This window comes from Pieris brassicae, chromosome 2 (genome assembly GCF_905147105.1).
Source record: "Pieris brassicae chromosome 2, ilPieBrab1.1, whole genome shotgun sequence".
In the NCBI taxonomy this organism is placed as follows: Eukaryota; Metazoa; Arthropoda; class Insecta; order Lepidoptera; family Pieridae; genus Pieris; species Pieris brassicae.
This window is the reverse complement of record NC_059666.1, coordinates 22,163,335-22,177,052: the sequence shown is the minus strand read 5'-3', so window position 1 is coordinate 22,177,052 and position 13,718 is coordinate 22,163,335. Positions and strand designations below refer to the sequence as shown.

General features: G+C 31.5%; 2 protein-coding genes across 2 annotated transcripts; one reads left to right on the top strand and one right to left on the bottom strand.

Moving 5' to 3' along the window:
- Positions 1-156: 156 nt before the first annotated feature.
- Positions 157-798, top strand: LOC123720835. Its single transcript, XM_045677622.1, has one exon. It carries the CDS (start codon positions 157-159, stop codon positions 796-798), a length of 642 nt encoding a protein of 213 aa, XP_045533578.1.
- Positions 799-1,564: 766 nt separating this feature from the next.
- On the bottom strand, positions 1,565-7,226 carry LOC123720387 (ovomucoid-like). Its single transcript, XM_045676975.1, has 6 exons — positions 7,159-7,226; positions 5,794-5,938; positions 4,155-4,312; positions 3,455-3,628; positions 2,560-2,748; positions 1,565-1,821 (listed from the first exon to the last, which is right to left on the bottom strand). The coding sequence occupies exons 1-6, from the start codon at positions 7,172-7,174 to the stop codon at positions 1,610-1,612; spliced, it is 894 nt and encodes a 297-aa protein (XP_045532931.1). The 5' UTR covers positions 7,175-7,226; the 3' UTR covers positions 1,565-1,609.
- Between the last annotated feature and the right edge of the window lie 6,492 nt (positions 7,227-13,718).

Genomic DNA, 13,718 nt, shown 5'->3' with positions numbered 1-13,718 from the left:
TCCAAAATTGATTGGATACTTGGCGTGAAAAGTGAATTTTACAAGAAATTTAAACAAAAACTTCAAATTCAACTTGCTGTTTTATGTTTTAGTTGTCTTCTGGGTGGTTTTCATGATATTTATTATAATAAAAATAATTCACCTCAAATTATTTGTATGTCATTAATTGCGTTTGGACTAAAATTAGAACAATTTATATTCACAGTCTATATTAATATGGTAACAGATAGAATAACAGTTGTGAATAATAAATTAAACTCATGGAATGAAGAAGCAAATTTGAAACGAAACAAGATATATTATATTGGACGTAACAGTTTTAGTATTAAGTTCGTATCAATTTCTTTTAATTTAATTGAAGAAATGTTGAAATCGATTGAAACGGTGCTAGCTATAATTGTGTTCCAAACATTGATATCAAATTTTTGCTATATTGTATTCGCTATTTGGACTTATATTTATTATTACCGCATTTTAAAAGATTCTCAATTTCTGTTAAGAATGATTGTGTGGTCTGCTAATGAATTTCTATCTGTTATTCTCATTTGCTATGTGTGTGAAAATCTTCTTACGAAACGTAATGAAACGAAAAGTCTGGTCAATAAGATTGTTATGAATTATGATTTACCGAGAGAAGCACGAGTACAAGCTAAGACTTTGATAGAAGTTGTGAATGCTTGTCCAATGGAAATCGTTATTTATGGAATGTTTGATGTAAATATTACACTAATACTTAAGTTTATAAGTGTGGTTACAACTTGTTTAATTTTTCTTGTTCAAATATCTCACTTTGTCTAGATTTTAGAATTTTAAACTTTAGAATATAGAAGTGCAACTTTCAATTGTTAATTTAGAGTTTTAATAAATTTTCATCTAAGGATTCTAATAACTAATCTTTAAGTTATGGTATCCTGTAGTTTAAATTGAACCGTGTTTCATTTACAAAACCCTTACGTTTTTATTACCGGCTTCAGCGTGTACCTCTCAGCCTGCAACTCCCTGAGGTCGTGGGTTCGATCCCCGGCTGGATAAATAGTAATTATTTCCATAATTAATATTACGTAAAATAAATCGTGGCTTTTAAATACCTTTCAAAATAAAATTGATAGTAGTGTTGGCTTACTACTGACGTGCGACTCTCACACGCTGAAGGCAGTAAGCTTCTCCGAGGTCGCAGGATCGATTTTCACCAATGGACTTTTTTGTGTGCTCATTTCACATTCGCTCGAATGGTGAAGGAAAACATCTTGAGGAAATCGGCTTACCTTAGACCAAAAAGTCGATGGTGTGTGTGTGACAGGAAGAATGAAGGAGGATCTTCCGTAACTCACAAAAATATAACCTATTTCGGAGAGTTTTTACAACTGATTGCCTCCTGAGATACGGGAAATAGAACTGTTTCGGAAACGCGAAGTTTTTTGGTAGATGTACTTTAATAAGAGCATACAACTATGACGTCAGACGATGTAACAGATTGGAATGAACCTCATCGTGAAATATTTGTAAACTGTAAGAGAAACTGAATATTTGTGAGGGAGAAATTTCGTTCCAAAAACAAAAAATATATATTTCAATAATTTTAATTTACTACAAATTACAATAGTAAGCCTCAATGTATATCAAATCTTGGATCTATTTTGGGTACTTCATCGTTATCGTGAGCTAGAGGATTATTGAAGACCAGGTCAAGCACATCCTGTGGAATTATGATGCCTGTGGGTGGAGTTGTCATACTTGGAAAAGGCACATTGATCGTTGTGGTATGGGGCGTTGTTGTCGTATTTAGGAGGAAACAGGATGTATAGCCCCTTATTGTTACATCTGGAAAAAATTAAACTTTAAAGATCTTATATAATGGAATGAATTTTATATATAAAATTCGAGTAGAAAGTTTGTTTTTCAACTGAAGGTTTCTTCAAGGACATCTTCAGGCATATATACGCCTTATAAGTCTACATCTATATAAATCCAATAAATCCTTAATAGGCGGTGTAAAAGAAAATCAAACATCGAGAAGCAAAATCCTTTTTTTTTTTCAGGAAAAATAAATGAAGTTGAAGCTATAATTACTGGAATACTCAGCATATTACAGATACAAATATATATTGTCAAATAAGACGGTAATTTTGACAATGTAATAATTGATTATGTAATAAATATTGGTGAAACTAATAACCAACCATTCTTCATTTGTTTTAAAACGCATTAGCTTTTATGATTATTTAGTACAATTACAATCTAAGTTCGAGCTATCTTTATGGCTATCTATTTCAGAAAAGTAAAATTAGGGAAACGAGAAATATTATATACTAAATTTCCGTAAACTAAACACATCATCGTGTTTTTTATAGTAAGAAGTTTTGCAAAAATTCTGAAAGAAATTACAAGACCCAAGAAAGTAAAAAATGAGAGTCTTAATAGTGCTTCACGACTTTGTCCCTCGGGGTAAGAGACATACCTGCCTTCAGTATTCGCTTTAGTGCGTTCTGTGTTCGAGGTTTTCAAGAAAACCTAATTCTACAAATAACTAGTCGTTTAGGAGGATTACAAAAGACTTACCAACACCACACCCTTGCACACATTGAAGCTTCCCTACATTTGAGTAGGTGACACCATCAGACCCACACACTGGGTTGTACACGGATGTGCTTGGACAATCTGATATGCATTTCCTAATAAAGTCTACACTTCGTTCCGTAGTAGTTGTTTCAACTCGAGGACAAGGTGCACTCCTTTTCAGCTGTACACCTGTAATTATGCATATAACTAGTCTGACCATAACATAATTTTCAACTGTTTCAATTTCTAATTGATCAAATAATTGCTGAATTGAAAATCGGCTGAAAACATGCAACATTATTCATATTTGCCTTTAGCTGTTAGTGAATTCTACTTCTGCTATATTATGCGGACATTTCGAATGAGTTACCTACTAGTGGTAATTTCATCTCACCTCACCTCACCTCACCTCACCTCATTCCTGAGGTTGTAGGTTCGAACCCAGTATGTACACCAATGAACTTTCTTTCTATGCGCGCATATTACATTCGCTCGAACGGTGAAGGAAAACATCGTAAGGGAAACGGCTTGAGTTATACCCAAAAAGTCGATGGCGTGTGTCATGCTCATGAGGCTGATCACCTACTTGCCTATTAGATTGACAAATGATCATGAATCAGAAACAGACATCTGAGGCACAAGCCTAAAAAGGGTGTAGCCACCGATTGATTTAAATGTATTGAAGAGTTTTTATTTGTGTATTTTCTTAGTTCAAAACTAGGTGGCAAGAATTTACAGTCTTAAATATCTTTCAAATCAACAAAAACTAAAGAAGTTTGGTTTTCTTTAAAATTAAATAGCGACTTAAACTGGCCATCATTCTGTGTACACACCTAGCTGTAATAATAATAGTAAACCTGTCAAATCGTCTTAAATATATTTCTTATCTACTTACGGACGCCACAGTTTTGTGCACAGTACAGTCTCCCAATATTATTGTAGGTCACATTGTCGGTCCCACACACGGGCAAATACTCTGGGGTCGTGGCACATTTTTTGATACAACTTTGGAGGTTGCTTCTAGAATCTTCTTTTGTATCACACGCTGACCACTGCTTGACTTGAATATCTGGAATGTCAGTAAAATACTTCAAGATTCGTTCTGAATAAATCATTGAATGTTGTGTGTGTGTGTTGAGTAAAAGCCAATTCCGCCTTGGTCTTTAATAGTCGTACTTTTTGAGCTTTTAGAGACTATTTTTCACTTCTTCTAAGGCAAATGGGCTTTTTTATTGGGACCCCCTAGCGAAGCTTATCCCCGGAATGAAAATCTACGTTTAGAATGTCAGGAGTCAATTATAAATTTTAGGTAAGCTTTTTATAAAGGAAATGGAGGCAAAATTGTAGGTAGAATTTTTTTTTCTTAATAAATAATTAATTGGTGCTACAACCTTCTTAGGTCGGGGCCTCAGATTTGTGTAACTGTTTCATGATAATTATTCAATCTAATATTCAAATTAGGATTTACTTAGTTAAATGTATTGAGTAATTTTTATTTCCCCCTTTCGTAAATGTTTGGGGTATTTTTATAGGTAAATATTATGTATTCCATATTAGCTGTAGTATTACGAACGTCTAATAAAAGCGATACTTACTATGTCCGCAACGAGCAACACATTTAAGACGATCAATATTCTGATACGTGACATCATCGGTGCCACAAACAGGGTTGTAAGGCGCCACAGGACACGAGGACACGCAAGACTGAAAGTTATTTTTGGGAATTGGTCTACGAGTTGTTGTCAGCTGCCACCTGTAGATTACATAATAAATCTGCTATTAATCTTGAATTCATAATATGTTATCGTTAGGTACTTCCACGTTAATGTATTTTCTTTGTGATATAATGTTAAATATTTTGTTTCTAAATTCTATTTCTAGGTTATTTAAAGAAAAAGATGATTTCAATCCATAAAAATAGCATGAAATCTTTATTAAATTGCATTTTTTAAAGAAAAACGATTTCTATAAAACCAGACACATGACGAGAGATAGCTGATAGAATTGAAAAAAAATTATTACAGAATGGCAACCACGAGATGGAAAAAGTAAAAGAGGTAGACAGAGGAAGAGACTGGCAGACGATATAAAGAGAATAAAAGGCACAACTTTGACAAGAAGAGATAACATTAGAAAATCGAAGCGGCTGCAAGAGGCCACACGGCAATCTCCAAAACCGATCTGATGTATTAGATTATGTTAGGTTATATGACTAAAATGTTTATATTATACTGGGCTTCAGCAATAAAGGCTTAATAATAATAATTGTAATATTGGCTCTAGATTTATGATGAATTTAAGATTTTGACAGAGGAAAATCGCCATCAAGATTGTGCTAAAGTTATCGTTTATTAGCCACCTGTTGCATCCCTAATATTTTGTTTCTTTTTTTAACTTTTATTGTAACAAAGTTTAATTATATAAATATATTTGATATGGTCATATCAAAATTGTCATATAGTTTAGAAAAAATAGCATGTACTGTAGATATAGCATTATATAATGTTGTAAACTTATAATAAATAATAATAAAATGTGCTATATAAACACAATTTTGTTATATAAAATAAACCTGTATAAACCAAAAAAGTTCGATACAGATTAAGCAATTCTGATGCGTCAGCCAAAAATTACGCAAGAAATTCCAACATCATTGAACTTCATTAAAAAGGTATTTCGATAATAGGTAATGTTATGACGTTCAGGGAATTTTACTATTGATTTTATATGGCATTGAACATTATGCAATACATCATGCATTCATTATATATGCAAATTTATGCGTTATTGTAATTTGAACATAATTCAGTATGGTGGCATTATAAATTGTAGATATTAATAGACCAATAGTGAGTCCAATTTCATAAAATATTTATAGATAGTTCCCGTAGGTTTGTCTAGTTTTTATCTCGGTATAAATATAATATTATATATGTATTAAGTAGTTAACATGGACACATAGTTTCCTAAGTATTGCGCTATTTTAGTGCGCTTACGTATATCAAATCCACCAAGTATTTTTTTTCTTAAATTCAGTACTGAGCCTGCAAACTACCAGTTTTATTACTATGTTATCCTGTATTATACATAAATGAATAAATACTAGAGTAATAATAATAAATAAAGCTAATAATAATAATGTATCATAAAGTCTAATAAACACATTGTTTTGTACTTTAAAAGCTACCTCGATTCTTTGTTTTGTATCATATGATCTAACTATTAGTGACTTACCAAGTTGGATAATAATCATTGTCTGTATCCGGAAAGACCACTCTATTATTATAGTCTGAGTCGAAGTCGTTGCGACCTGAGTTGCCTCTGGGATTCCAATTTTGGTGACAGAGCGACTGGTGGCATACTAGTACTAACAGAAATACTGAAAAATAAAAATTTCACGCTATAATTCTTCACTTCTTATCGATATTTCCCAACTATTTTATACAAAATATTATCATGTCAAACAAGAAATTATTATATCGAATGTAGTGTGGATTTGAACCGCTAGAGTAAGCCATAGTTGCAAAAAATTTAAGAGGCATTTGTCGAAGGATTAGCTGTACACAAATAAATAATCGTTTGCCTAAGATAGGGACTAAATATTGTGTTACTTTAAGGACATTTACTTAATATTTAGCATGTAAGTTAACAGTTGAATACCGTTTACTGTTATATTATAATATCTGATTTAAATCAGATTAAGTATGAACATGCAGGGCCTTTCTAGTTTACGCTTTTTTGAAGGTCTAGGTCGAATCAATTTGGGAATTCCGTATTCATTACCGTCTTTGACATTCTGTTGATTTTTGTATTCGATAATTTTATAGTAAACATCGTATCGTAATTTTGTATGTACAAAAGTAACTGTAAAATTCAGCCGTGTTAAAATAGTATGAAAATGGTATTGGCTAATTGCAATGTCAAAAAGCTTATGCAATACACATTTTCTGCATTTAATTTCTGAAGACTTTCGAAATTCTCTGTGAATTTATCTATTGAAATGTTAAATTTAAAAAATGTTGTTTTTTGTTTAACTATGTAGTATAAATTGTCTTACATTCCAACTTATAATTTGCATTGCTTTTCAAGATTTTAAATAACTGTTAATATGAAAGTCTAATATAATATTTAAATATATTAAAGTAATTAATTTACCGTTTTATTAGTAGTCAAACCAAGTTATACATTTCTTTCTAAACTTTCAATTTTAAAAATAAAATAACCAAAATTTCTTAAATCACTAATTGTGGGTAATGCCAATTAACAACTCATTATGAAATCGATATAACGTCATTGGTAACATCACGTTGTATGCTTTGTATTTTAATAATTAACGGCCACAAATCGTTATAATGATGGATAAGGACGATACTGTGTCTCGTAGGAGAGAAATAATCTAATCTTAGTCCTAATTCTCATATGTCAAACTGAGTTTTCATTAAAGACTTTGCTTTATAGGATTTTGATGGATGATAAGTTTGTTCGCACATTTTTTTTTACTAAATAACATAGTAAATTATTCATTTTACTAATTTCTCGTAGCAATAGCCTATGCGGGCTCTACGAAATTACGAAAGTGATACACACAAAAACACTTACTCAGGAAAAACGCCATTTTCTTAAATAACTCTCGAATACACTTAACTTAACATATCACAACAGCGTCAGTTAACTAAATGACCTGCGGTTAAACGCGGTGTGCAATATAAATTTTACCTGACCGGATATTTAATAAGTCATGAGTTATCTGAGTCATGATAGGATTGTATCCAAATGTTTAGAAATTGCAATTATCCTGGGTTTACTCGGAGACCTAGAAATAAATTGAATACTAGAAGTATTTTAAACGTCACTTAAATCTAAGTTCCTATAGCGGATATGCGGATACAACATACATTAAAAAAGTTTCTTTACTAACAAAATAGAAATATTGAGGAGCCACTTAAGCAATTGTTTATTTAAATCTAAAACGTATTACCCAAAGACAGAAATCATGAAATAAAGATACAGAAAAATAAATATAGATAACAACAATATTTCTAAAAAAAACATGTAATAAAACTATATAAATAATCATAGTATTTTTATACCTGAAGGTGCCTTGGTCTTATAGCACGAGGCACTGAGAAGCAATAGACCTTTTGTTGTATCCTTTAATGTACAATTTAAAAGGCAAGGTATACTATGATAACTCATTTAAGTTTCAGTTTTAAAAATAAAATAAAATAATAAAATAAAATAGCCCAGAAATAGTTTTTTAAATACTGAGGAGTTATTATATTCTGGCAAAAAAAATACAAATTGCAGAAGCTTCGCTGTATTTGAACTTCTCTCATTGCTATTATGCTAGATAGGCGCATAATTTTTATTACATTTTAAAAAAAGAGCCGAAAAATATTGTTTAACATAATTTTGCGGAAAAATTATCATACGTTTCAAACTACTACCACTACTGGATATAGGCCTCTCCCTTAATTTACCCATTATATTAACATGACAATGTACAGACCTATTCTAGAGTCCAATTATACATGTATAATATTGGAAAGCAATAAATTATTTCCCGGTTATTGTAAGACATATATAGGTGTAGAACAAGGACCAATTTGCCCTTACTAATAACATATGAATTATGTATAAGGCAATTAGTAATTTCTTACATATGTACATTGGTTATGTGTTTTCCAAGCTATCCTGTCCCAAAATTCATAAACAAAACGTAAAGTTTATATTTATAACAATTTATATAATTTTATTATTATTTAAAAGCAATATTGGACCTACAAACGACTCTGAGGTCGTAGCTTAACTCCAGTTATGCACCGATTGCCTATTCCAGTGGCGTAACTCGCTCTTATGATGAAGAAAAACATCGTGAGGAATCCAGCATACCTTCCAAACATAAATCCTAAGACTAAAATTAAGGGTTGCAACTACTTAGTTTAACCATTATTTTCTATGACCCAAGATTAAACATTAATTGAACTTTGTTATTATACTGTTTTTGCTATTTTGTAATCATGATTTATTTGTTTTAATTTCCTGTATCATATAAAAATTATGTTATTTTGCTCGTAGTTTCATACATAAGTAATGTCTTTTTTACATTGCATATGTCGCAGCCAACTAGCTTAACAGCCTAGGCGTTTAACTAAACGGTGCCGTTTAACTAGCGGCCTGAATGATATTCAGCTATTTGACAAAACATCTAGGTAAATGACTTGAATCGATGACGTGTCATTACTTGCCTAGCCTATTGACTGTTTATATAAATTGATTTCCACTTTCTGGGGCTCTCAAACTAGAAACGAAACTCTTCTAACTGTCAATTAACTGTCAATATGGGGTTCGCAAACCACAACTTTGATGGTGTTTTCCAAAGCTTCATGAAAAACAACAAGTACAATTGAAGCATGTAGTGACAATAATAATGTGACTTAAGCAATTTAATTTTAAAGGAAATATTTTTTAATGACATGTTTTTATTTAAGCCAAATAATAACATGTATCATACGAATGGCCTAAGCATCATTAGTTAGCCATAAAGTTTATTAAATATTGTAACAAACGCTACGGCTGAATGTCTTTCAGGCCGTTCGTTAAACGGCGCCGTTTGGTTAAAAGGCTCGGCTGTTAATGGAACGGCGAATTAAGCTAGTTGGTTACGACACATACATGACAAACGGGTCAATTTGATATTAATAGCAGCAGCAGGATAGCAGGTTCCACACAGTGTTGGTGCGCAGAAAAGCACGCCTTAAAAATACTCAGTTGTGGAATAATAATATTCTCATTGAAAGCCAGTTAAAAAAGTTTATATATTTAATAATGGTAGGCGTGTGTTTAATTACCATCTGGAAAAATGTCGGGGTTTTTAATTTCGTGAATATAACTGATTAAACAGTACTTATCCGGAGCTAGATATATTCGGTAGTAAGCTCTACTACTATTACTAGTTTTGTTATTTTATTGTGTTTATATTTTTATTGTATTTTGTAATTTTTTGTAGCATTTATGTTTACCAAAACTGGCACATATTTTAATAAGATAGCTTGTTACATCTACTATAAAATATAGCATTATGTACGTTGTGGTAAACTTCAATATATAAATGAAATATGTCGAATTGTGGTAGTGTTGTATGAAACGCTGAGTTTCTTGCATAGTTTTTAAGTCAGTTACGTTCTGAAGCATGTCTGTAATACCCTTTAAAATACAAACGTTGAACGAATTCAAAAGAAAAAGATTAATGCCTATAATAATTATCTTTTCGTCGGGAATTGAAGCCCCATCTTGATTGGATTGCTCCTGCAAACCTTTTGAATTTTTAGACATAACATAAATTTAGTTAAGTTTTTAAAGGTCGTATTTTAGATTGAGCCCTAAATACCCTTCAAAAATAAATATTAAGTTAAATTGTATTGCTTTATTAAAGTCGGATTCCAGTGTGTACTACAACTTATATCATAGTATATATCCCTAGTACAACGATATAGAGTAAAAATTTAGATTTTTTACGACGTGGCTATAATGTCATGAGGTTTTACTTAAATTCTCTATGCAAATATTACCGTCTTGTTTAATGTTTTACCAAAAGCTGAAAATTATAAAACGCCTTATAAAAATAAATAGCAATCGATGTAGTTGCTTGTACTCATAATTATTTATAAACAAGCTTTAATAGACATGTGAAATTATACTAAGTAGTACTTTGATAAGTTTTGCATCTGTTTATTGTTTTAAAATGCATTTCTTATACTGAATACTACTACTGTTATATATTAAAAAAACGTTGTCTATATATTACTGACCCTGCTGTAATTTTGGTGTCTTTCAGTATAGCTGTTTTATTCTGCAACACTGTAGAGGTAAGTAAATATAAAGTTTTTTTTTATTTTTTATCTTTATTTCTTATCTATGGTACAATAACTTAATAAACTACGAGGTAGCTGGAGCAGGCGTTACGGGACACTTTGATTGTCGTAGCATAGTTACAGCTGGAACAAAATACAAATTTTAATTATAAAACTTGTTTAATTATCTAATGTTTTATTATTTTAAAAACGTGTTCTGAAATTTACAAAACCTGATTAATATTTTTTTAATAGAAAAAAATATTTATAATATTCTAATGAAATGCGGCTATTTCTCGAAGATATTTTACTTATCGAGTAGAACATTTGTGTTAATTGGATCCTTAGGATCTGCTTATGGTCACGCGTATGATGTTGTGCTCTTCTTCCAAGCTAAAAGGAGGATCCTCCTCCAGTCTAAAACCTAGTGTTTGTAACCCTGTGCTATTAATTTAATCATTGTTTTGAAGCAACAGCATTGAGCTGTCAAATCCCTTCAAGGTAGTAGTGAGATCTAATTTAAAAAAGAAAGATCGTTGCCATGGTAACTCACTCGATACGTTTTATAATAAGTAATGTCTAGAACAATTTAACCTGAACTAAACTGAAAAAAGTTGGAATATTATATATAGTATATTGGATTGTATTTTTAATTTCCTAGAAATTTGTGTAAAATGTAGCTGTGATCATATTGTATTTAAAGATAAAATAGTATCAATGTTTGTTCAGGTTTTATGTTTTTTTTATTATAATCAGAATATCGTCTAACCTTTGCTGATATTGATTACAGAGATCGATTTTCCTTGTGACAAACTATGTACTAAATTATTTAATAATAAGTTAACAATCGTAAATACATACACAAAGCGAATCTTTTAGCATTCCGTTTTCCTTATTGATAACTTGTTTACTCGATAAATAAAATTAGTATTCATATTAAATCATTTTTAAATAATTAGAAGTAACAAATTAGGAAAAATAAACCGACTATAAATGGCAGGTCTAACCTGCATCTCCTGTCTATAAATACAGGGACAAACATATCTTAAATTTATTGACTTAGCTGAAACTGTTTCAACTGTAAGTTTCAACAGTTCATGGACTGTTCCTTATATTGGATATAAATGATTTTAATCGTATAAGAAAATGATTCTCATCAATTCATATTTAGTTCCCGATAATGTAGAAACAAGTTAACACTTTATTAAGTCTACTTGCTTGGTAACTGAATACGTCATCATCAAATATAATCTAATGACATACATATAGGTCAAACTGATAACTGATAATTTTTTCAAGTCGGTTAAAAAACCTTATCGAAATGAGTTTTATAGTAATATATGAATAAAACTATATTATATTAAACAATTGAAGTTAGCTAGCTAAATATGACACTAATTATGAGGTTGTTGATATTTTCCAATTTCCACCTCACCAAGGATGATGGAGAATGGTGAGTAAATATTTGAAGAGGCGGGAAGACTTTGTTATCAGTAACAATTAAGTTTTTTCTTTGAATTATCAAGTATTAACGGTCGTTTGCTTAATGTTAAATTTAATATTTTTTCATATGCATTTGTCGCTCCCGAAAATACTGCTTATTATTACTACAAAGCACAGTGGGTTTTAATTATTTTGTATCCAAAAAAAAGTATAAAGAGAAATATCCATTTATGCAAATTACTCACAAATTCCACACATCTGGGCACAGTAAAGTCGGCCAGGGTTGTCGTAATCTTTACCATTGGAGCCACATACAGGATTGTACTCAGCTGTTCCTGGACAGTTTCGCTGACACGCTAGAACATCAGGGGATTCTGTCGTAGACCTGAATAAAAATTACATTGAAGTGTCTTTAGAAGTTAGGTTCATAAGAAACGTAGAAATTAATCATATCGATAACGTAAGGAAATAGCTAAAATGTTAGTCGACATCACAGGAGAACGAAGAGCTGGCAGCACCTCGGACAAAGAATTAGTCTAGCTATTCAAGGGGGGAACGCTGCCAGTATCTTCGGAACCTTGCCTAAACGGACTCCTATTAGTTATTATATTAATTTATGTTAGCAGTATATATGTTATTTTTAGCTTAAATATTGAATAATATAGTGAATATTGTCTTTTTCTAAATACCTGACAACAATGTGATAACGCAAATAAGTAATATCAATGTCCTGCAATATTGAATGATCCTAAACCATGAATGATATAATAAAAAAAACATTAAGAGATTCAGTAGGCACGTCAACAAATCAGAATGCTAGTTTTGGTTCAATATTAATAGACCATAACTTACCCGCCAGGTGCAGGTGTGGGAGCAGGCGTTGGTACTGTGGGCATAGGATTAGGAATGGGAAAGGGATCCACTGGGTTCATGGGTCTGCCCCAGGGGTCACTAGGCCGCATCCACGGCTGATTGGGCCTCATCCATGGATTCTGAGGTCTTTGCCATGGCTGGTTAAAACCGTATCTGTCATCTAATTCGTCGGTTGTCTGCCGCGTTAATCTTCTACACGCCACGCTGCTAAGAAAAGCTAAAACAAATTTTTATTTAGACATGAAACCAATTGTCATATTTAGAATAAATCCATCATACAAACAATGATTTAATAATAGATTTCCTTGTTTAACGTTTGCATAATAATTATCAAGTTCTACTTTAATTGGATAAATAGTACTTATTTCCTTAAATAATATTACGTAAAATATATCGTGGCTTTCAAATAGTCTGATAAATAAAATTGAGAGCAGTGTTGGCTTACTGCCTTCAGCGTGCAACTCTAATCTCTGAGGTCGTAGGATCGATCTCCGGCTGTGCACCAATGGACTTTCTATGTGCGCATTTAACATTCGCTCGAAAGGTAAAGGAAAACATCGTGAGGAAACCCGCTCTGCTTAGACCCAAAAAGTCGACGGCGAGTGTAAGGCTCCTTCTGAGGCTGATCACCTACTTGCCTATTTGATAATCATGAAACAGGTATTAAAATCTGAGGTCCAGTGCTAACAACTGTTGTAGTGCCACTGATTTATTTTGAATATACATGAGCCAAGGATACATGGCTGGTGTTAGCAAATATTGCATTAAATACATATTTGGTTTTCCCATTTGGACAAAATCTTAACAATGAAATAATTCTATGAATATTTTCCTAAACAGTATAACATTTTTTAGTATTAGTTTTATTTAGTATTTTAATTAGCTATTGTTTGGAAACATATTAAACAGATCAACGATAACAGATAAACGCTTTATAAACTTAAAATTAAACAAGATAGTTATTGTTTTATCCTCTTTATTCTTATTATA